The following is a 24,777-nucleotide window of genomic DNA, read 5'->3' on the forward strand; positions in this document are numbered from 1 at the left end:
TAGTGATCAGAACTAACATTAGCCTTCCCATAGTCAGAGATATTTAGCTGCATGGAAGTAAGGTCAGGACACTATTTTAAGTTAAGTAATGCCACTCTCCCAGGCCCTTATTTAGATATACTTCTCTCAAAAAAAGAAAATGTGTCTTCATTTACTTTGACATGAGCTATTAGAAAGTAAGTGCCAAAGAAAAATCTTAGTGCCTTGCAAACAACTCAACTGTATTCTTTCCTGTGTCTTACTCTTCAAGTGTTAGATGATATCAGACCTCTTTGTGATAAAAAGCCCTCACGACAATGAGACCAACACATGACAGTATGTAATTTTAACAGACACTATGCAGGTAGCACCTAAGTATGGAGCATACAGAAGTCAATTCAGGCATAAACAATTCATGGGCTCTCTTTATTTTAGTAAAAGTAAAGCTTACAGGTTCTTAATTCATACCTATTCAGAAAGACACCCATAAAAAGTTGGATTAAGGAAAATTGACAGGCTTCCAGGCCTCTAAAATATTTCAAATGTAAGATATGAGAAAAGATACCAAAAGTTTATGTTACAGTCTTGCTGCCTTACACACCATCATACAATGTGAACACACACATCCAGTAACTCCAAGCATACTATTAAAAAGACACCAGTCAGCGCTCCAGTTTTCTGTACCATACAACTTTATTTTTCTAATTTCACATCTTTCTAGGCAATGTATCCAAAATATTTGACTCAAGAGTACCTTTAGACTGTATATATTCTGTAACAGGGCATCAAGCCTTTCCTATCTCCAAAGAAACGTTAACTTGTAGCTCACGTTATAAAAAAGTAACCACATGGAATGTGACAAGTCAAAATGTGAAATCAAAGTGCTTTAGTCCTGTAGCGCAGACAGACACTAGTGGTTCTCCAGCCATTCGTCAACACATCTCAGACACCAACAGAGATGTTTGTTCTGCTGCACCCCACCTTGCAAAGACTTTTGGACTGTTACAGTGAAATGTCATTAATTGACAGCTCAACAATATCAGTGGACCATCTATCTTCCAGTTAGTCTTTTAAAATGTGAAGTGTGCTATATTCCAAATTCCAAAGCACAGAAACACTCCATTATCTCCCGAGACCCCAACAGCTATCTATGACTCAGTATTTTTGTGCAATTCTTTGCTATTGCATGTGAAGAGATAAACACTTCACCCAACAGCTCATAAGAACTATAAACTCTCAAAGCAGAAAGTTCCTTGAATAAGGTTTGGACACAGGTAGCTGCATGGAACATGTGCTGAATTTTGAAGTGACCATGCTGAAGAGAGTTGACATTTCAAGTGTTTAGTCAGAAAAGTTCCTCTCTACAGCAACCTACAAAGCCACTTCTACTCCAGAGTGAAGGAAGTTTAAGACTTAGGCATTTAATACTCTTCTCTGTAACAAATTAATAAACTCTATGGCATATAATTCCTGTGATTATTCCCCTCCTCCCCTTTCAGACACTCCATTTTTGTACAAGTTTACAGCTTAAATGGGAAGGGTTGAGGGAAAATTTCTGGTCCTGTCCCACAGAAATAAAGACAAAGTGCTTTGCAAGACTGACTTTATCCATCATGTTTGTGTCAACCAACCCAAAATGAAGGCACATGAAATCTGTAGCAATACAGCTTATAAATTATAAACTAAAGCTGAACCTCTGTATCATTTCTAGTCTTTTTTGCACAAAAGTAATGACCAGCACATACACAGAGAGAATTCTTTTTCCCCTATGTAATTTTTCCTAGAAATAGTTCAGTGTTGCCTGCGTGCCTATGCAAATACTGTCATTTATTACGTTTTGACACAAAGTGCAGAATTTGGTGATATAATCCACGGGCAGTCTGGAACCAATGAATTGCCAGCACTCACTTCCTCTGCTGCTACAAGAAATGAAAGCCACCAGCAGCAGCTACAGAGAGCTGTTATCTTGAAAGCGCACAACTCCCCGCAGCAGTTTCCCTGGGAGGTGTTCTAGAGGTTGCTGGCATGCAATCAGTGCCTCAAAGCTGGATTTCAACATGTCAAAGCCTACTAGCTACTTGGGGTTAGCTACCGGCCAGACATGCTCATCCATTGCAAGGAAGCCAACTCCAAACATGCTTTGACAAACATTGCACTGAAATTGGCCATATCTTAACTACTAAGTATGGGTGAGCTTCTACCTTGAGCAGCATTCAGGGTCCAGGGTCAGCTCAGTACCTCATTCTGAAGGAAAGCTGAATCTGGATACAAATCTGCCTCCTAGATTTCACTGGAATTCCTACCTTTAAAGCAGAAAAACAAGATTCAAGGTTTCTGAAAGCTTTAGCAGCCGGATAGGCTCATCAATCAGATTAAGACTTACTAGGCTGTTAAACAACAGTTCAAAGCCTTGGTTATCACTCCTCTAGAAATACAGGTTTAAAAGAACTCAAACACCACTGCCACCACTTCACTGGAATATGTCGTTACACTGCTTTCACTTGGGATGACAAACGGGGATAGAGTTTCAGAGTTCCAGTTCATCACCTTATGTGTGAATTCACACACCAACCAGTGGATTTTTTTTCTTTCTTCCACTTGTACACAAAGCCAGCTGGAGAGATTGGCACACATGTTACTAGCAAACACAGACCTGTAGCTATTACATTACAGGACCATATTAGAGCTTCACAAAGATTTCATGCAACAGTGTCTGTGTTCTTTTCTACAGAGAGAACGACTTTCACGGGTAGCACATACAACATACGTTTCTGATTTTAAATGCAGTGAGTTACACAAACAACATTAACAGGAACTGACCAGACTTAATAACCGAACTGCGCTAGGTCTGGCACTTGAGAATTCACAGTGATTAAAATAAAATTGCTTTGCCTAAGACAAAAAATAAGATACCAAATATCTAAAAAGATTCTTTGCTTCCATTATCTTGTATTAGTATTCCAACAGCAATAAGCAAGCTCAGTAGTACCTGAGACAGCAGAGGCTTGTGCACGTGGTTAACTTTACTCCTTGCTTGCAGTGCAATGGATTTTAACATATTTGTGATGTCAAATGAGGGAATTTTCCACGAATAAAGTTAACATGAGCTCAAGTCTTTGCTGGATTGAAGCCTGGATTCTGACAGGAAACTGTTATCTACCATCTCATTTTAGGTACCCAACTCCACGCTGTGCCAGGTGGTATTGCTGTTAAGGAGAAACTTAAATGATATTTGCATATTACTGAGGTGTTCTTACACTGCAAGTTGTTCGTAAGCAGTTTATAGTACCAGTTGATAATATATGAGTGCTTGCACTTTTCTTTCCCCCACTCAACTCACTAATCCCAGTAGATTCGGTAACACAGGTTTCCAACCCAAAGCCTATTTATGGAAAGAAAGGAGCAGTTTTTCAACACCTCAGTGTTTCTCAATGGACCCACTACCTCTCATTTCAGCGCTGAGGGCCCAGCCAAAGCAGCTGCTCTCAGGAGTTGCAAGCCATCGTCCTCCCACTGGGCTCACCAACTCAGCCGAACTAAGAGCAAGACACTGAGGAACCATCTGCTGAAGGTCAATGAATGTAAATGAGCACCCACCCATACCTGCCTCACCTTCTGCACTATATTCTCGGGCACTTTGGTCCACGCGCCCACCTCCTAGACCTCCTGTTCCCCAGGCCTTATCCAAAGACATTGGACTTAGGCCTGAGCTTGAATGACGCTTTCAGGGATTTCTCTTCGTGCTCTTCCTCCTCTGTGTCACCACGAAAGGAGGGCGTGTTGTGGATGATCTGAGTCCTGAAGCGGATCTTATTAAGCCGAGGCTTCATCCGCCCACTGCCAGAGGCCTTCCTGGTCATCTCCTTGCCCTTGCCCGATACCGCTGCCCCCTCAGTACCCTCGGTTTCCTCTCCAGTGTTGTGATGGTGGTGGTGGGAGAGACGGTAGTTTATGAGATTGGAGGGTAACACCTTGGAGAGCCTCCAGCGCCCACTCCCATTGCCAGTGGCCCCTTCCTCCTCCTCCTCCTCCTCCAGGGCCCCTACGAGGCTCCGCATATCCCCCGAAGTGCCCTGGTGCAGGTACTGCGCGGCCTTACGCCCGCTGTAGTCACGGATGTCCACGTCGGCATCATAGGCTCCTACCAGCAGCTTCACCACTTCGGCGTGGCCATGCATGGCAGCGATGTGCAGCGGGGTGTGCCCGCCGCTGGTGCGGGCGTTGATGTCCACGGGCAATTGGTGCCGCTGGGCGAAATTGACCAGCGTGGCCAGCAGCTCCTGCCGCCCGTGCTTGGCGGCCCAATGCAGCACCGTGAAGCCGGTGATGAAGTCCCGCTTGCAGAGCAGCGTCGGCTCGCAGCTCAGCAGCCCCTCCAGGCTCTCCCACCGCCCGTCCGAGGCCGACAGCATCCAGGCGTGCTCCAGGGGGTCCAGGGCCACGGCACCGGTAGTGCTGCCCTCCTCCTCGGCGGAAGACGAGGCGACCGAGGCGCTATCCGAGTCGCCGCCGCGGCCGCGGGATCCCCCAGGGAGGGCGCCGCGCTTCAGCTGGGGCGACCCGCCGCGCGCCGCCTCCCGCAGGCTCCTCCGGCCGCCCCCCTGCGCCGCCGCCCCGGGGGCACCCTCCGCCGCCCTCGCCTCCTCCGCCGGCGGCGGCCGTCCAGGGCCCGCCGCTACCGCAGCCTCCTCGCCGCCGCCTCTGCCGCGCCCGGGCGGAGGCCCCCGCCGGGAACCTTTCCGTTGGCCTCCGGCGGCCGCCGCCGGGCCCGGCCGGGGCGGCTCGCCCCGTCGCCCCGCGGGCTGAGGGCGGCTGCCGGCATTCTCGCTCGCCGGCGGCGGCGGCGGCGGCGGTGCCTCCTCAACGCCTGCCCGCGGGCACGGCGGCGGGCTCGGCCGCTCCGCGCTGTCCCCCACCACCGCCGCCGCCGCCTTCTCCTCCCCGGGGCTCAAGGCGGCGGGCTCCGGGGCGCAGAACCGGCGGCGGAGGTGCACGTACTTGACGCCGGTGCCGGGCTCCTGGCGGACGGTGGCCACGGCGTTGACCAGCTCCTTGAAGCGCTGGCGCGCGGCCGCGCGGCGGTCGGGCTCCGAGGGGCTGAGCCAGTCCCGGAAATGCTCCAGCAGCTCCGTGTTGCGCGCCCGCCCGCCCCGCGCCGCCAGGAACCGCACCACCGAGTCCTGCCGCAGCTCCGCCGGTTCCGCCATCACCGACCCTTCCCCATCGCGTCGCGCCGCCGCTCCTCCTGCCGCCACGGGCGCGGCGGAGCCGCCGCCACTCGAGCCCCTCCTCCCGGCGGCGGCATCGCCCCGGCAATCACTGCCACTGCCCCGGCGGCGGCCGCCGCGCGCCACCCACCGGCCGGGACGGGCCCGCAGTCGACCCGCTGACGCTCCGGGGCGGGCGCGGAGGGGGTAGGGCCGCTCCTCCCCGCCGCGTGGGGTCTCCCCTCGCCCCGCCCATCCGCGGCACCGCCTCCGCCCGGCGGCCGCCAGCGCCCCGCCACGGCTGCGGCGGCGGAGCGCGCCCTCCGCCTTCCGCGGCCGCGCTGCCCGCGCAGTCCTCTGCCTCGCGTGCGGTGGGGCGATGGCCGCTCCCCGTGGCGACCGGCAGCCGGTAAGTCCCCGCCGCCTTGCGGGAGCTCCTCCAACTGACCCATTAAGCGCCGCGGCTCCTGGGCTGGGGGTAACCTGGTGGTAGGTGTCACCCCTGCGCGGTCCAAGGGATGGCTCCGGCAGCACCGGCGGCAGGAGGGGAAGGAGGCGGGCGGCTACACCGTGTCAGAGGGGTGGGAGTGTCGCTCGTACCGAGCCGCTCAAGCTGAGGCCGGCCGGGGGTTGCGCCGGGTCCGCGCCGGAGTGGGTGGCGGGGTAGTGCGGGTGTGGGATGCGGCGGTGCGGGGGCCAGAAGGGAGCGCGGGGCTCGGGTTGGAGGGTGACTTAAAGCCTCGAGGTGCCATTGGGTTCCCGCAGTTGCCAGGCTTTTAGAAAACTTCTTGTTAAAGGATCTCGTTTTCATGTGTCCCCCTTCTTAGAGCTCCCATAGCCTATCATGTACTTCAAGTAATAGGTTGTAGCGCTCAATCTTGGCTATTGAAGAAATGCTTTTCTGACTTGTAATGCAAAGCTGTCAGCTTTATGCTTTGAAGGCACTGAACCCATCCATGCATTAGTTCTGGAGCATTAGCGGCGTTTTTGAGCGTGAAAGGAAAGGGTTCATTTATGACTTGAGTTTTCAGCTGTCTTTTACACCTCAACAATGCAAAGCACACAAGGGTTCTACAAACAAAATGGAATTGGAAGAATTTGAGGAAGAATTCTCCATCCAGCCTGTGTAGTTAGCTGCAAAAGCAGCTAATTTTCTGCTAGGGGGAAGGTAGATGAAGTACCTGATTCTTGTCTCATTCCTGCGGTGGAGTTGTGACAGCCCAATTACTTTGGTGGGGCTGTGTGTGAAGCTGCCCTGTGAACTGAAAGAATTGGTAAACAACTGTTAACTCTTTTGAAGTTTCCTTCTCTTGTCATCCTGGGCAATGTCCGTCTCTGGTTCTGACGCTGCACCCGAGGGAGCGGCGTGGGAGAGGGAGCATGAGAAGAGGGATTACTTTGAGTTTGTGTGCTGAAAGAGTTAGTTGTTGAACCATTGTTAGAACCATCACAGAGCCCAACCACATCCCAGACAACCTCCTCCGGAGAGTGAAAGGGCTTCATTCATGTTCCCCCCGCTTGCTCACGACTTGACCGTTGAGCATAGCTGGCTCTCTGTCTGGGCTCCTACCCGGACAGCTCACATACTCTCTTTCAGCCCTGTACAAATCTTTCATGTTGTAGCTTAATGTAATGCAACGCATTCACTTTATGTAAGCTTTCTCTCTTCATACATAATATGTGTATATTGAGGTGGAGAGTAAGTACTTCACAGCCTGGCTCCCATGGGAGACTGGAAAAATGTGGAAATAAAGAATCTAAGTACAAGAAACAGTACCAAATGGTTTTGCTGATTAATGTTTTTATGAAAAGTGTGGAGAGATGAAGTAAATCAGCAAAAATAAGAGACTAAGTGGATAGATAAGGGAAGAGAGAGAAGCACATACATGGAAAACTTTACAGAGAATACTGTAAAAACAGATATATAGAGCAGAGTTCTGAACTGAAGAAGGGTTGATTTTGTATTAGGTTTATAAATGTAAACGATGTAAAATATATTAACATCAATTAATATTTCCTAGTTTAACACACAATGTATTTAACACATGATGTTAAAGTGTTTCCTACAACATTCTGGGAAAGATTTTGTTTTTGGTTGTTTTGCAAAATAAATGGAAAATCACTCTTGGAAGGCAGTCTATCCTTCTTCTATAATTCACTTTACAATCAGGACTGCACAAAGTCTGAGCTGCAAGGCTTTAATATTTCTGGTTTTGGAAAACTGGACTTCCTGGAAAGTTCTGGCAGCCATTACCCCCATAGAGCAGCATACAGTGCTCCTTGTTGTTTAGTTAAAAAGAAGGAAAAAGGAAAAAAAAAAGCCTTGTGGCAGTCAAAGAGGCCTTCTGATAGCAGCCACCATTGTGGCATCCAAGACCTCTTATTCAGATAAGGAATGACAAGGGGCTGGTGTGGTCAAGGGTGAAGATGACTGGCTTACTCCTCTTCAGGAAACACAACAGGCACTGCTGAGCCAGCACAGTCAAAGAGGTGCAGATCTTCCAAAAGTGACTGCAGTTGTGATACCAATACTCATACCAGTGTATTTTTCCATGTCAAGACAGATTTCTGTTTGTTTTTCCTTCCTTGAAAACATACAGCTCTGGAGAGGCCTGTCAGTGAGGAACACGAAACTCAACATCTGTCTCCTACTGCAGAGTAATAGCTGAACAGTTCCACATAGAATCATAAAATCATTTTGGCTGGAAAAGACTTTTAAGATCAATGAGTCCAACCACTCACCTCACATTGCCAAGCCCATTACTAAACCATGTCCCCCAGCACCTCATCTATGTGTCTTTTAAATATGTCCAGGGATGGGGACTCCACCACATCCCTGGGCAACCCATTCCAATGCTTAACAGCCCTCTCAGTGAAAAAGTTCTTCCTAATGTCTAATCTAAACCTCCCCTGGCACAACTTGAACCCATTTCCTCTTGTCCTATCGTTCATGACTGGAGAGAAGAGACCAATTCCCCACCTTACTATGCCTCCTTTCAGGTAGTTGTACAGAGTGATCGTGTCTCCTCTCAGCCTCCTCCAGGATAAACAACCCCAAATCCCTCAGCTGTTCCTCATTAGACTTGTTTTTCAGATCCTTCACCAGCTTCATTGCCCATCTCTGGACATGCTCCAGCACCTCAGTGTCCTTGTAGTGAAGGGCTCTAAACTGAACACAGTGTTCAAGGTGCGGCCTCTCCCCCAAGTACAGGGGGACAATCACTGCCCTGGTCCTGCTGGTCATACTATTTCTGATACAGGCCAGGATGCTATTGGCCTTCTTAGCCACCTAGGCACTACTGGCACATGTTTAGTCAGCTATCAATCAACACCTCCAGGCCGGACAGCTTTCCAGCCACACATACCCAAGCCTTTGGCATTGCCTGGGTTTGTTGTGGCCCAAGTACGAGACCTGGCACTTGGCCTTGTTGAACCTCGTGTGACTGGCCTCAGCCCATCACTCCAGCCTGTCCAGGTCCCTCTGAAGAGCCTTCCCTCCCCTCAAGCAGGTCTACGTACTCACTCAGCTTCATGTCATCATTGAACTTACTGATGGTGCACTTTATCAATGATCTGGATGGGGGGATCAAGATGTTAAATAGAAAAGCCTCAGCACTGTCGTCATCTTTTGTCTGACACATGGAATACCAGCTGTGAGGAACTGGTTTCTTTTCTGTTGTCAAGTCTTGATTCTCCATCTGTTACCTCTTGCCACCTCTATCCCTAGGCAACAACAGAGGAACAGGTACTAGACGTGCTAGATTTTCAAGTTACTTGAATACCTGCTGGTGAAGAGAGGCCTTAGTGACATTTACAGATTAATACATTGTGGTCTGTGAAATTCTCGTGACAACTGGAAAACTAGTAACGTGTCTCTGCTCATCTTGTTTGTCCCTAAATACTTCCAAATAAAATCCACAAGTTGTCTTCAGTAGCAACCTGCACATTGTGCCTGCTGTTCTCTACTGACAATTTTTTTCCTCTGCCCATTCTGGGTGATTTTGAGGCATTCAAGAAGATTCTGTCCTGCCTCATTTTTCTTGAGAGAGAAACACAGGGCAAAAATTTAGCTTTCTTTCTAAGATCTCTCCATAAATACATGTATGAAGGAAATAGTGTGGTGACCTATGGTGTAAGGCAACTTCAGCTGTACTGTGTGTTGAAGCGAGCTGGGAAAGGAAAATAGTCGGTGCACCCAAATGCCATGTAAGGTGTCAATTGAAAGAGATGATGGAAGAATCCTGGGCTTCTGATGTTTAGACCAGTCCCTAAAAGTTGCCTAGTGTTTGTGTCATACTGAATAAATTACATGATAACTGTGAGTGAAATTGTCAAATGAATTTTCATGGAATTGTCTTTTAGCCAATGCTTTTTTTTTTCTCCACACCATTTTTGGGGGATTTAGTTCCATACTTAAATCCTGTGTGTTGCTTTTTATTTTGTAGAATAGACTGATCTATTAATTCCGTGTAATTTTCGGTGTATCTCCTTTCTCGCACCTCGTCTTTGTGGATTTGTCTTTGTACTTTTTCTACCTCATCTTCCTATATTTTCTGTGTCTTCTGTGCTGTTTTTGCCAAGGTTTCCTTTCTCTTCCCTCATCCCATCTGTTCTATCTGTCATTCATGCCTCAACATTAAGAGATGTCAATGGTGTATGTATGCCTACACGACACATCTACATTTTAGATAGACTGCCCTAAAAAGGGAATTGTTTTTCTACTCACTTTCAAAATCTGTTTAGTTTCCTACTTACCTCATATGTTGGGAGGCAGTAGCAACATTGATATTTACTGGATTAAATGTACCTTTGGTTATTAGGAAAGCAATTGAGTGTAAGAGATTTGTTTGTTATTGGAAGATTGAAATAGATTTTTGGTTTAATGAATGTTCACACCTTTTGGTGATAGTGGAAAACTTGGAGCTCTGAAATAATTGTGTTTGGAGTGTCTGTGGGCACGTTGAGATATTGCCAAATGCCTCGTGGCTGATGGCCAGGCATCCTCTGAGGGCTTGTACACAGCCTGCATTGCTGCCTGGGCCTGGCAGGACCCTTACCTCCTGCCGAAGCACACGAACATTGATTACTTTTTTCCTTCAAGCTTCAGAGGGCAAATTTCAGTCAACGCTACATTGGGCAGCAAGCTAGTTATTTGCCTGGACTGCAAATCTGGTTCTACAGGAGGCTTAAGCAAAGAGATGTGTGTAGTCTGATACCTAGCTTTTGCTGTGGAATGGTCCAGTGTCTGAAACAGGTGGCAAATTTAAAAGACATTTATTTATTTTTTTAGATTGTTTCAGAAAGAAAACACCCACATTTTAAATGTTGCTTTTGTCTCAGGCAATGATTTTTCTTTGCACACTGTTTTTAACGCGCAAGATGACTTCGTATAAACCAATATACTCGATTAACTGAATTTGCAGAAATCCAGATGCAGTTCTGTGAAAACCATGCTACCAGTCCTTTAGAAAGGGAGGGGAGGAAGGAATAAGATATGATTAGGACTATCTCAAGTGATCTGTATTGTATGCTATTTTGATGAGAGTAGGAATTCTGAGAAAGCAATGCAAAAACAGGAAGAATTTACAACAGTATTACATCTCTCATAGCATTCAAATGATAAGCTTTGAGTTATTCATGGAATAAAGCTGGATGAGATGCTGTCTTCAAGCATAATTTGGCTGCTTCATCCAGTGGATACTGATTTGAAATGACTGGCTAGCCCAGTGACTTAATTGCTTTTAGCATGATTTATATTTCTTAGTTTTCGAGTTGTCACCATTTTTCGAAGCTGGTGATAGGGTAGTAAGTTGTTTTTCAACTGGCTGACATATTATTTCTTTGAGAAGTAATAAGAGTGCAGGCATCATGGAATCAGTTCTTTTGATTTAATTTCTGTGTGTATTTGTTAGACCAAAGCAGAGTGAAGCTATATGAGGTGTTGACATTGAGGAAGAGAAGTGATACCGTTGGAAAATTTCAGAAGGAGAAGTGAAGACTCTTGCTTTTTGAAAGAATGCTCCAAGTGATGTCAGATAAAACAAGTTCACAAAGTGCCTCTTCCATAAGGAAGGTGGAGGAAGGCGAGTCTCCAAATGAGAATAGTAGCTCTCAATCCTGAAATGTTTGTTGTGTGGAGAAGTATAAACATGCAAGAATGTAGACTTCTAAATCAGCATGACTGAGACCGTCTCAAGTTGAGCTGCACAATATTTCTTAGAATCATAGAATGATATGAGTTGGAAGAGACTTTAAAGGTAGTCTAGTTCTAACCACCCTGCTGTGGGCAGGGACACCTTCCGCTACGCCAGGCTGCTCAAAGCCCCATCCATCCTGGCCTTGAACACTTCCAGGGATGAGGCATTCACAGCTTCTTGGGGCAACCCGTTCCAGTGCCTCACCACCCTCACAGTAGAGAACTTCTTCCTTACATCTAATTTAAATGTACCCTCTTGCAGTTAGAAGCCGTTACCCCCTGTGCTATTACTATACACCCTTGTAAAAAATCTTTCTCCGCCTTTCTTGAAGGCCTCCTTAGGTACTGGAAGACTGCTGTAAGGTCTGCCAGGAACCTTCTCCTCTCCAGGCTGAACAGCCCTAACTCTCTCAGCCTATCTTCCAGCCCTTAGACCATTTTTTGGTCCATGTAAATTCAAGACCCTTTTATTGCAGCATTTTTTTGTAAAGCTGATTCCTGAAAACTCCATTGTGTCATGAGACAAGGAACTGAGCACTTTAGTAGCAGTTAAAATCTCTAAAAATGTAGATCTATTTTAAAGATAGAAATAGATTCTGCATCTTTCTGACTCTAGCTTTTAAAATTTTGCTTATAATGTAGTGTTGGGTTTTGTGTATGTGTGTGTGTTCTACCATGAATCTTTTCATTATATATGCTGTGGTTGAGTCAACTCTGGCCATTTTCTTGAAATAACTTACAAAGGCCATGTTTCTGTACTGTTTCTCTGTAAAAAGCTCTTTTTTTTTAAGACTCTGAGTTATTCCTTTCTGTTTGTCCTTCATTTTACCAGTCTCCTCTTGGAAACCAGAACCTCAGGGCAAGGCATTAAAACGTGTTTTAATGAATGATATGTCATGTTATTTCTCCTTGAAATTCTTATTCTCTCTTTTTCTGTATGTTCCCCCACTGATATTGTCATTGTCAGGTCACACCCAACTGGTGAATGTATGAGGGCTTTTTTTGGGGGGGTGGTTTGTTTATTTGGTTTACCATGTCTTAACCTCTGATGGAAAGAAACAGAAAGAATGATCTTGTGGTTAAGGTGCTAAATTACACATGGGGTAAATGAGACTCATGTTCTTGCTCTCTTAGTCTTTCCATTTGTCATTTACTAAAATTTTTGTGTCATCTCTGTATGCACTGAGCGAAGATGATATGTCTCTTCCCCTGACCCCAGGACAGTGCTGAAGAAAGCTGTTCATAAACCACAATTTCTGTATTGTGGAAGTTCTTTTACGTACTGGCTTCTGTAATCTGTTTTTACAACTTACCAGGACTTTTCTGTCTTGTGTCAATGTCAACGACAGACTCTTCTGTCTTGTGTGTGAAATGACATAGAACTTGCCATATACTTTTATGTATTTATATTTTTTTCTGAAAAGATTTTAACTCATAACTGTGTATTCATTAACTTTTTTGTACTGAAGAAAGATGAAATATGCTGTCTTAAAATACCAGCAAATTTTAAATGTCTCAGGATATCTTGGCAATTTCATAAATACTTATTGCAGGAATTGTTACTCTCTTTCTTGACAGCAATACAGATCCGTAAGAAGTATCTTTGGAAGAAACTTAAAAATGCAGAGAAATTAACTGTCTTGGATATGAATTTTTAAGAGATGATACAGCCAGATGTCTGTTGAGTTAGAAACACAGCTCTAGCTTTCTAAGCAAAACACAGAGAAGGCACCTTGTTTTGCAGGATTGTTATTTCTTATTGAGCTCTTGTTTCATAGAGAAATTTGGTCAAATTCTCAGTTATAAATGAGCCTGCAAGTAAATTTGAATCATGAAAAGAAGTTGACATATCTTTTTTCAGGCTTTTGCTTTTCTTAGTTTCATGTAAATCATAAGGAATGAGTTCTAGCTTACCAGTAGAGTTCCTTTGTTGCCATTGCAACAATGTTAAACCACAAAGTTGTTTCACAACTCATTTCACTAACATATTTAAAATTATTTTTCTGTAGCAAAGTGATGGCTATCGAACCTTATCCTTGTCTGGGAATGTTGGTTTTGGTAGTTTACCTGATCAACTGGTTAGAAAGTCCGTCAAACAGGGCTTCTGCTTCAACATTCTTTGCATTGGTAAGTAATATCTGGGTGACTTAGGGCTTTAGCAGTATACCTGTCCTAAGGAAATGAGTGACATTTAAATACAGTTGCAATCATAGAATCATTTAGGTTAGAAAAGACTTTAAGATCATCAGTTTCACCCAGTTCCAGCACTGCCACCTCCACCACTAAACCATGTCCATAAGCGCCATCCATGTCTACATGTCTTTTAAATACCTCCAGGGATGGAGACTGAACCACTTTCCTGGGTAGCCCATTCCAATGTTAATCTCTTTCTTTAATGTTAAGCATGAACCTTTTCCTCCAGCTTTGCTTATATGTAGCCATCCTATGATTTTATATTTAGCATTTTCATAAACAATATGAAGACCAAAAGTGTTGAAAGTAAATGCCATGCATTTATTGATTTATGGGCAGCTTCTTGGATTCTTCTGAGTAAATTGGGCTAGCCTCTATTTTTACTGTAACAAAGAGCTTCAGATAAAAAAGAAATCTTAAAATTCCAAGGTGGTGTTACTGACATATTTCTGTACTGTTCTATGGTATTTTACCTTTATTCATAAAAACTCTGTTGAACTCTGTGGTTAAGCAGAAAATTATGGAGGTTTTTAAAATCTGTAGGAAATCAGTTCACAGTTTTAAAGAAACCCAAGCATCAAGAGACTATTCTGCTTATTACTTATTAGCAGGTAACTCTCCTATCTGTAGGCTGAAAAAAAAATGAACTGAAAGATATTTAGTGTTCATTATCAGAAGGAATGCAGGCAACCACTTTGCTCAGGGAAATCAGTGGGCAAGGTTTTGTGTAAATTTGCTGATAACACTTTCTATGCTTAGCAGGTGTTTATTTGATGTGCAAAATGTCTCTTTAACTTTAGGGGAAACTGGAATTGGGAAATCAACCTTGGTAAACAGTTTGTTTAACACTAATTTTGATGACCCTTTGTCAACACATTTTCTGCCAAATGTACGACTTAGAGCCCAGACTTACGAACTCCAGGAAAGTAATGTTAATTTGAAGCTGACCATTATAAATACAGTGGGATTTGGTGACCAAATAAACAAAGAAGATAGGTAAGTGCCCACTTATTGCAGAAATTTTTGTCTTCAATTGCGAGTTGATTTTTTTTTTAGGGGGCTTTGTATTTGTCTTACACGTGTTCCAAATATTTGGTTAACTGTTTTCTCTGTGTACCAAAATAAACATGTTTTTCTTCTCCTCTAGGAAATTACTTGAGAAATCAGATAAACTCTGCTCTCTTTTTATGATATAATCTTTTATAAATGTATGTAAATAAAATGTGCAATAGTGACTAGAATTTCTCTTGGGGTGGAGGAAAGCAAAGAGAAGGTCAACAGGAGACTTTTTTAAAGAACCAAAGAGATTATAAGAGACTGTAGGTTATATAGATTAGATGTATAGAGTTCTTAACTATTTACTTGGAACATGTTGAAGACTTTAAACTGGAAGGAATATCACATAGATTGCTGGAGGCCTTTGTTTTTAATGTTGGACAGCTTAATCAGAAGATGTAGAAGTACCATGCTACTGCCTTTCAGAACTTTTTTTGAGTATCTTCTTTTATGAATGAAAGATTTTAAAATCCTGAACTATCTCTCAACAGATTGGGTTTTGTCCACCTTAACTGTAAAGAATTTTAGCAATCCTTTGTGCTGTATTGAGTGCCTAAATGGTGGTAATTATAAATGAAGATTAGAGAGTCACATTAAGGTTATCATGAGAGCTATGGCTTTTGATATGGCTGGAAAATAGGTACTGCTAGTGACTTGGATGAACGAGATGCAAGTAAATATTAATAAAGATATTAGAGGTTTCGATATGTGGTATAGGAGCCACCTTTTAGTACTTCCTCTAATTTTTTATGTAGCAACTACTTCTGAATTTTGGTAGCTTTTATAAACTTTGTGTAGCAGCAAAAATGTAAGAGACCTCTGCTTGTGCATCTAGCAAGACTTTCTTTTAGAAAGCAGGTTATGATCTGCTTTTAAGTGGGATCAAGTGTACTTAACCTGTACTTACTGAAAATCAGATTCACATTCCTCTCTTACATTCTTCCTTTTCAATTTTTGTCTGTTGTTTAAGAGCTCTCTCATGTACAGTACTTCATCTTCAGAAGATAAAGGAGTTCCTATTTCTTGGTACTGGTAATTGCATGTTCTTTCTTTTCTTATATCTTAAGAGTTTCATGTATCTTCTATGTATCCAAGAGCCCTGCAGTTGCACAGTTTGATTGCAAAATTTGTAAAATGTCACTTGGGAAGATCATTTATAACCATAACTAACTTTATGTAGCTTTTTACACTAATAGAAGCTAGGAAATGTTTTATCTGTGTTAGGTGCACAATTCTTTTTTGAGCAGCCCTTCGGAAATTAAGATTACTCTGTATATATAATTTTCTGTTGTACTGGGTAGAGAGATGGGCAACCTTTTGACATAGAAAGCAAAAAACCACAAAACAATACTAGAGGAATTCCTTTCTTACTTTGTCTCTATTTAGGAGTAGCTAATCGCTGGTTGTTAAATTTTATTTCTTACAGCTATCAGCCAATAGTGGATTATATAGATGCACAATTTGAAGCCTATCTCCAGGAAGAACTGAAAATTAAACGTTCTTTATCTAGCTACCATGATACTCGCATCCATGTCTGCCTCTATTTCATTTCACCTACAGGCCATTCCCTAAAACCCCTAGATTTGTTAACCATGAAAAACCTAGACAGCAAGGTAAGACATTGAAACAGAGTCCTAAGAATTTATTTCTCTGAAACATCTTGAAGCTTTTAGATCCTCTACTGCCTTTTGATTCTGTATCCATGTGTTTGGTTTTGCGATGTTTTTTGGTACTGATATACCTTAAATTCTGAAGAATTTGCTCTGCAAGTAGCTTGCAGTTTGTCACATGTTTGTTTACAAATCAAAAGCATCACATATGCAGCAAGAATGTTGATAAAAGAAGCACAATGAGGTTTAAAAAAAAATCTCACCATCCTGAGAAAATATTTTCCATAGGATAAAACAAAAGTAATTCTGCTTCGGGGGATTTTAACTTCTAGCCACTAACTCTAAATATATTTGGTTCTGCTTTGGCTCAGAGAGAACATAAATAATGTTTAAATTTGTTGTTTTATCCATTTGACATGAATTCTACTTTCTGATCTTACTACAGAAATATATGTACACACACAGAAAAAAAAAGTATATAGCTGTAGTTTGATTTACATCTCGTTGCGGAACATGTTTGTGATGCTTTTAGTACTACATTCTTCTACATTAGTGTAAGGTTTTAGATGAAAATTTTAGAGTAATAGCATGTTTTCTAGTTGCAAGAGGGGAAGCAACACTTTGCATTTCAGGCAGAGGAATGATCAGAGGGCTGAATTTGATGTTGGCAAACAAGAGAAGTAACGTGTAGGGCTAAAGTTTATCCTGGTGACTTTATATGGTCATTCTGCATTGCTATTGAATGAGACAGATTGAGCTGCTTCTTCCCATGCTTCAGTGTTTTGGGCAGCCAATTCCTTGGATGAGGGAACTGATTTATGTTGAAAACTGAAGATTTTTACCTGGTTAGGGAAGTGATCAAGATGAAAAGTAATCTGTCTCCTTGGAAACACAGATTTTATTTCTACTTAGCAATGAGCAATGCAGGCAAGGGGAAGGGCAAGACTGTTGGTTTTATTGCAAGTGTAGACTTTTTATGTGAGATTAAAGTGATTCTATGTTGATGACCTGTAGATTTGTAGCAAAATTCAGTTTTGTGGTTATGGAGAGTTGTAGCTGGAGAAGAGGCTGGATGAGAGTCAACTGGTTTCCAAAACAGGCATAGAAGGGACTTGGGGCACATCTATATGTGGTCCAAATCAATACAAGTAAAGTCTCTTGGTAAAAATGTGTGCTTTCAATTAATGTTATTCTTCGATGAAAGTATTGAGATACTAGTTTTCAAGTAGACCTTAGGTGCTACAAACATATATTAATTTTGTTTAACAAATCAACCAAAGATAGCTTTTCTGTTGTTGATTAGCTAAGGCCAGAATAGTATTGCTTTCAATTTTAATACAATGATTGTGATTTAACATCAGTCTTGATAGCTGTAATAAAGATATACAGAGATTGTATATTTGTTAGGGGTCTCCTTGGTATACTAAGAAATTCTCTCCTAGTTAACAAGTGTTTGAAAAATTTTCCTGTTGAAAGGACAGAGTAAAGGTTAACTTAGTTCTGAGGACTCTGTTCCACCCGTTTTTAAAGCTATACAACAGAAAACTTAAATTGATGTCCCTCAGCTAATTTGTTAAAGCTGCAAATTACTCCTAGCTGTGATGAGTTGTTTATACAATCCTAAATTAACTCAGTAACAATAATAAAAAAAAATCTAGTGTTTTATTTGATTTTAGCTATTTCAGCCCAAACGTGCTTAGATTGCATATGCTACACAATTAAGGACTATCACCAGGTAAATGGTGAAGCCATACTTTGGAGGTGGTATGCTTTTTTCATTTGGACATTTTGCTTAAGACAGAGAGAAGGCTTATTTCAAAACATCTATTTTGAATTCATCCTCAAGATTGCATGCTTCGGCATTTCCTTTCAGACAAGATTCTTCAGTCTTAGTGATTCTTCTGCACACAGCAGATACTTGTGAAACTGATTGCTGCAGTGGTGAGGTGAACGAAGTTGTAGCCAAAAAGGAATCCAAGGAAGAAGCTCAGGGGTAGGCAGAGTTTCGTAGCCAGCTTCCTTTTATTTCTGTATTTAAGCTGTCAACTTTTACTTAACACCTAAACCATGTTCCCTTGTGCTATAAATGAAAACAATCTATTTTTTTAGCAGAGATATAAATAATGTCATTTAGTTCATAAGCAGGTGTTGCTGTTCTTTTGATTACTTCACTGTATGAGACCTCTCTCCTCATTTTTTTTCTCAGAATCAATTAATTTTAAGCAAGTGTATTGAATGATCTGTTGTTATTTTGTTAAGTGATGCCAGTGAATGTGTTTCACATGGTTTGTGAAGCTTTGATATCAATTGATGGTAAAGTTTAGATTGTGGGGGAAGATGTGAAGAACTTATCACAAAACAATTCAAGTTATAAAAAATGTCACCTCAGAATGAAGTCTCACAAGTTTCATATAATTTATATCATTAATAGGTGAACATTATACCAATTATAAGCAAAGCAGACAGCATTTCTAAGACTGAATTACAGAAGTTCAAGAAAAAAATTATGAGTGAATTAGTTAGTCATGACGTCCAGATATATCAGTTTCCAACAGATGATGAAACTGTTTCTAAAATTAATACCATCATGAATGTAAGTAAATGACAAAACCATTCATATTTCAGTACTAAAGCATCACTCTCTAATACTGTTTCATGTCTGCTTTTTTACCTTTAACTTGAAGCTTATAGGTTTGTATGTAACAAGTTTCTTTTTCTGTCTCCTTAACAAGCTGGTATGTTTTGATTTTTTTTCCCCCCTCTACTTTCAAATCTACCTCATAAATAGTTTAATATATAATTACTAACATAGGTGGACAGTTTGACTTTGCTCTTTTCCTCAGCAAATAACTATCTTAAATCTGTTAGGAAAGATATTCAAGTGCTTAATTTCTCCAGTTTTCTCTGATCTTTATGATAGCAAGTCTTCCATCTGCTTTTTCCTTTTATTTAGTACTTTTATTTGAAATTAGGACAAATTTTCTCTGGGAATTAAAAAAACAAATATAATTCTGTCTTTTTTACTATTGCCCTTTCAGACTGTCTCAGCAGTATCTGCCAGCGTCAACTAAGCCTGTGAAGCTAGATGTCTTTGCTTTGAGCACTCTGCCTTTGCTATTCATGTGCATATGGCTGTAGGTGTACATGGACATATGTTTAGTTGTACTGGGATTTGAAAATAGGAAGGAGGAGCTGGTGTGCCAGAGTGTATGGCTCTGCAGTCCAACCTCTGTCACCTGTGCCGGGGAGTGAGGATGTGCAGGCTGTTATTCAGTACCAGGTCCTTCTGCCATGGGGAGAGGTGGTGAGCTGTTATCTACCTCTTTCATGCTCTGCTAGTGATTTATTTTTCAGGTAATTATTATTTTTTTTTTAAAATCTGATCAGTTGATGTGGGTCAGCACACAGACAGGCAACACCCAGCCATTTGTCTGAGCCCACAGAAGTAACAATACTTCAGGCTCAAGCCAGTGATGGCCTCTTGAATGCTACTGGGGGTATGAACCCTGACTGAATGTGAATCAGAGAGATGTATTCTAGAGTAGCTTTCTGTTTTCTGCTGATACTCTTCCTAATGCAGCTCGGGATGTAACTGGCTGCTTTTGCCACTTGAGCGAGCCTGCTGAATCAGGTCCAACCTGTCGTCCACCAGGAACCTCACATCTTTTTCTGCAAGGTACCTTTCCAGATAGTCAGCCTGTGCTGGAGCATGGGATATTTCTCCTGATATGCAGGACTTGGCATTGCTCTTGCTTAACTTTCATGAGATTCCTCTTGGCTCATTTCTCCAGCCTGTCCAAGATCCTCTGAATTGGCAGCACATCCATCTGGTCTGTCAACCGCTTCTCCTGCGTAATTGTAGCTTGACTTTTCTATCAGTAGTTTGACTAGTTGCTGATTTCTTCAAAGTCTTTTTCAGTTTGAAACTGGCTGTTGGCTTTTCCTCAAATAGTGTTTTTCCCTCCCCAATTTATTTCTGAAGTGTTTGCTTTTCAGTTCTGACTAAGAATACTGAGAGATAAGACTGTGTTGATGTAACTCTTACAGGGGCACTTGCCATTTGCTGTCGTGGGAAGTACAGAAAAAGTGAAAATTGGAAACAAAATGGTGAGAGCTCGTCAGTACCCTTGGGGCATTGTACAAGGTAAATGAATTCTCAAAGGTATTTTAATGAGATTTTTGTTGTTATTGAAGAATAAAATTCACCAATACTAAAAGGGACTGGTACTCTCCACTGATGCCATATTGATTGTACAGTTTAGGGAGCTTAGCAATTAATGCTAGAGATGTGTACTAAGTGGTAGCTTCATCAGCACTGATGCATCCCTGGAATCAAGCTATGAAATAGTGTAGTACGTAATATTTAGGTAGACTGGTATGGTGTCAATGACTCTCACACTACCTAATTTCAGAGTTTTGTGATTGGCAGTAAAGAAGAAGGACAAAAAGAGAGAAATGTGTCATTCAACTCAAATAGGAAACCAATATGTTTTGGGAAATGTTGATCAACACTTAAAATTAGTGCTTCAAGGTGCATATTTGAAATTACAAGGAAGTCGAAGAGGTATAATAATGAGATACCTTTTCCTGGAAAAACAATTGGTTAACAAAAGTAAATTAATCTCAACATTGTTTAAAATACATTTAGACAATTTCACTACCTGTGCATAATAATAAAATCTTCCTCTTCTAACTGATTAGTGGAAAATGAGAACCACTGTGACTTTGTAAAGCTTCACGAGATGCTTATTTGCACAAATATGGAAGACTTAAGAGAACAGACTCATGCACGACACTATGAGTTGTACAGGCGCTGCAGACTGGAGGAGATGGGCTTCAGAGATGTCGGCCCTGGGAACAGACTGGTCAGGTAAAGGGCTGCATGTGCAGGACTTGCTTTCAGCATCCGTTCTCTTCACATTTAACTTTATTAACCTAATACAGATCAGGATTCATATACAGAATAGATTTTTCTAAGAGGGAAAGAATTGTTTTATTTTTAACCAGAATAAGTGCATGGCTGTTCATTCAGTTATCTTCATGGAGGAGTATGTAGGATTATAAGGGCATTGCTTTTAAAGATACACAAACTGGTTGTATTTCTGAAATCTTTCTCTTTTAGAATAAACCTGGGGATTTTAATTTTTGTCATGGAAAATGTCACTTTTCTTCAAGTACATGCACTCTATTTTCTTTATACATTATCGTGCTGTTTTACTTTATCTCTTAATAATGTCCAATTCTGAACAACAGTTTGATTGGACTCAGAGTGCAGAAGGAACTGAAGGAAAAACTTTTACAAAACCATTGGTTACACTCTTGCCTTTCCACATTATCCCTCATAATAACAAATGTCTGGTCTTTCCAAGTCAAGCAATCTCTTGCTAAACTGTAGGAAGTTAACAGAAGATTCCAAAGGGAAGTTAAGAAGATTAGAGACACTTGATTGTTTCATGTAGTAAAGCTGCTTTCTCCAAGCAGGCAGGTATTTACAATTTCTATATTCAGGTTATTTACTCTTTTATTTCTAATTCTGTCACCTCCCTCTCTGTCTTCCAACTTCCTTTGGTCGTTATATGCATGGGACTGTATTTTGTAAGTGGTTAGAAGCTAGATGGGGAAGAACTGATGCTTCAAGAGTTATTTAAGCCTTCATGGTTTAGGAAAATGCTATTATTGCATGGTGATGGTGGGAAATTCTGACTTAAACCAGACATGAAAACAAAACAGACTTTGCTTTAAAAGCAGATCCTAGTGCTTTGAACCAACTGGTTTTTTTTTTACTTGTTTTACTTAGGGTGAGAAATGGAAACATTTACGGGCAAGTGAAGTTTATGTGATCAGTCTGTCAGTCTCTCCCTAATAAGTTATGAACCAACTTTCCATTTTAAAACTTCTGTAAAAGGTTGGATGCTTCCAGGGCATTACACAGTTAGTGTTCTCATCGCAAGAAAGCAAAGACCTCGGCTCCCACTAGTTGTTAGACAGCCAATGTGTATTAGTTGTCAATAAATCATTAACTCTGAAGTACTGTCTTTTGAAACTCTTGAGAGTTTGACAGTGCTTCAGTAAGATAAGAAGATCATGGGTGACTTGGAAGTGGCTAAGGCTTTTGCATGTGACAGATCCATGCAAGTATTTAGAAGTGGAAAAGTAGGAAGCATGGAGAGACACTAACTGTGTAGTTAAAAAGGTGTAACGTTATAGGCAGGACTTTGAGTATTACAGTCATTGACAGAATAGAACCTAAAGTCATCCACAGGAGTTTAGGCTACTAATTCTGCTTTCAGGATATGATTTATATCATGGTTTATGGCATTTTGCCAAACCACCATTTGTTTAAATTGAATAACAATAGTTAGAATAACTTAAATTAATGGATAAATGGGAACTTAATCTCATTCATACACCTTGCAAAGCAATATACAGACTTATGGTGCAGTGCCATTCCAAAAGAAAAAAATAAGAATTACAAACATATATGTAACATATCAGATTAAATTGTCACATGTGGTGAACCACTTTAAAAATGAAGAATACACTGTATGGTGCTTGAGGGAATAAATGGAATACCATCTAAGGCTAAACTTAGTCATATAGGTATGATTTGTTTTCCAAGTCACGAAAAGCAGCCAATCAGGATCAGTCTTGGAGAACCTATTATGGCAATATTTATGTAGTGAAGTCAATGGATAGCAGAGTACTTGAGGGAATGGTTTATGCATTTTATGCAGTATCTGTTGGATGTAAAATCCAGGAAGGGCTTTTATTGTCATTCTTTAATGCTTAAAATTGGCACTTGCATTTCTTCGTTGTTGAAAAGTAAAGACAGAGCTTTTTTGTCTACCTTTAGTGGTGTGGTGGTTTAACTCTGGCTGGGTGCCGGGTGTCCATCAGGTCATTCTATCAGTCTCCCTCCTAAACTGGGCAGGGGAGAGAGAAATATAACAAAGGGCTCACAAGGTGAGGTAAGGACGGGGAGATCACTCAGCAATTACCGACACATGCAAAACAGACTCAGCCTGGGGAGAACAGGTTTGATTTACTTCACAATCTATCAAAACAGAGTACAGAAATAAAAAATTAAAAACCTGAACTTTAAAAAAATTGACTGGAACTGGCCTGATCAGCTACAAGGGAAGCTTCTAACAGCTCTTTGTTTAAAGACACTACCCATGTAGCCCCATACTACCAAAACCTGGTCACATAAACCCACTACAGATGTCGTACTCCTGCCTTTTTAATTTGTCCAATTATGTAATTTATAAACATGAATTCATAGCTTTAGGTCAGTCTCAGCAAGAGACATAATTAGTGGGCTTTAGTGGTGGGCTTGGCAATGTTAGATTAGTGGTTGTACTTGATGATCTTAAAGATCTTTTCCAAGCAAAATGATTCTGTGATTCTATGAAGAAATAATTGCTGAGATGTCCCAAATGGAAAAATTTGGGATAGTCGAAACCAGAAATCTAGACATGAGGAGTGCTTCCAGCCAAACGAACTTCGGAATATATATGCACCTAGTAAACTTAAATGTTTTCAGTGGAGGACGGGATTACTATTGCTTTAAAGTTGGATATTTTGTACATCCATTTTCTGTTTCTTCAACAATATCCAAGCTATGTTGTTGCTTAATTCTTGTTTTGAAGGGAGAAAACTAATAGGCAAAAGTCTAAAAAAGATAGAAAAAAGATAGATGAAAAAAGATAGGCTGTCTGCTTGTATGTTTGGGTTGTCTGATGTTAATAATTCTCTTAATTAGTTGTTTTTCTGTGCTCTTAATTAGGTTGTTCTAAATCATAATTGTAATATAAACATCTCAGTTTCTCAGTATGTGAGCAATCATATATTCCATTCTTTATTCCTCTCCGAAACTGGGATATTCAGACCTTGCAGTTCTTCAACAAAAAACATGTTTATTTTTCAGTCTTTTTTGAGGATAGTGGCAGAAAACCAGGAAAGATTCAGTAATGTCAGCAAGTTTCCGTGTAGAGGAAGATTGATATGATTCTAATTGTCTTTTCTAAGAAAGGAAACCTAATGTCTTAAAGACTATTAGACTTTTTCTTTAAAAAGTCAATTGGTGATGGAATTCATCAGACCAACTGGAAATTTTTGCATTTCAGCTAAATATTTTAATGCTTTTATGGCGAGAATGAACTGCATCCAAAATACCTGTTTTTCATACCTTCACTGGGAAAACAGATATCTCCCACATCCTTTAGTGTTGTTTAATATTTTCTTAGGTAGTTTACTGAGTTAAGGGACCATGCTAAAAATACCTGCCACTAGTTAACTTTTAAGTTTTTAGTTTTTCTTATATACCATAATTGATGTTTGAATGTTATGCAAAAAGTTACCAGTATAGTTTTCAAATTTGAAAGCTTTTTAAAATTTAAGTGAGCAATCTGTAAAATGTTGTGTAAACATCTGTGTTGTTCAAAGTGTACGAACATTATGTTCCACTGAGAGAGGAATTCACAGAGTCTTTGTTTATGAACATAACATGTTTGATTTGCATCTTTATACTTAGGCT

At 41.4% G+C, this 24,777-nt stretch overlaps 2 protein-coding genes across 4 annotated transcripts in view; one reads left to right on the top strand and one right to left on the bottom strand.

The window, feature by feature from the left end:
• Nucleotides 1-653: 653 nt before the first annotated feature.
• Nucleotides 654-5,322, bottom strand: SOWAHC (sosondowah ankyrin repeat domain family member C). The gene has a single exon (XM_061997221.1). It carries the CDS (start codon nucleotides 5,184-5,186, stop codon nucleotides 3,660-3,662), a length of 1,527 nt encoding a protein of 508 aa, XP_061853205.1. The 5' UTR covers nucleotides 5,187-5,322; the 3' UTR covers nucleotides 654-3,659.
• Nucleotides 5,323-5,479: 157 nt separating this feature from the next.
• Nucleotides 5,480-24,777, top strand: part of SEPTIN10 (septin 10) — a 28,399-nt gene continuing 9,101 nt past the window's right edge. For 2 of the 3 annotated variants that reach the window (XM_062020571.1, XM_062020572.1), the window contains exons 1-7: nucleotides 5,480-5,595; nucleotides 13,392-13,509; nucleotides 14,376-14,571; nucleotides 16,058-16,244; nucleotides 18,673-18,834; nucleotides 20,289-20,385; nucleotides 20,943-21,111. In XM_062020571.1, coding sequence (XP_061876555.1) covers nucleotides 5,566-5,595; nucleotides 13,392-13,509; nucleotides 14,376-14,571; nucleotides 16,058-16,244; nucleotides 18,673-18,834; nucleotides 20,289-20,385; nucleotides 20,943-21,111 — 959 coding nt within the window. In that variant the 5' untranslated portion in view covers nucleotides 5,480-5,565. Of the gene's footprint in view, nucleotides 5,596-13,391; nucleotides 13,510-14,375; nucleotides 14,572-15,611; nucleotides 15,658-16,057; nucleotides 16,245-18,672; nucleotides 18,835-20,288; nucleotides 20,386-20,942; nucleotides 21,112-24,777 lie in introns of those variants that run through there. The other variant, XM_062020573.1, reaches the window with a different exon arrangement.

The sequence above is a fragment of the Colius striatus genome, chromosome 1 (assembly GCF_028858725.1).
Source record: "Colius striatus isolate bColStr4 chromosome 1, bColStr4.1.hap1, whole genome shotgun sequence".
Taxonomy (NCBI): domain Eukaryota; kingdom Metazoa; phylum Chordata; class Aves; order Coliiformes; family Coliidae; genus Colius; species Colius striatus.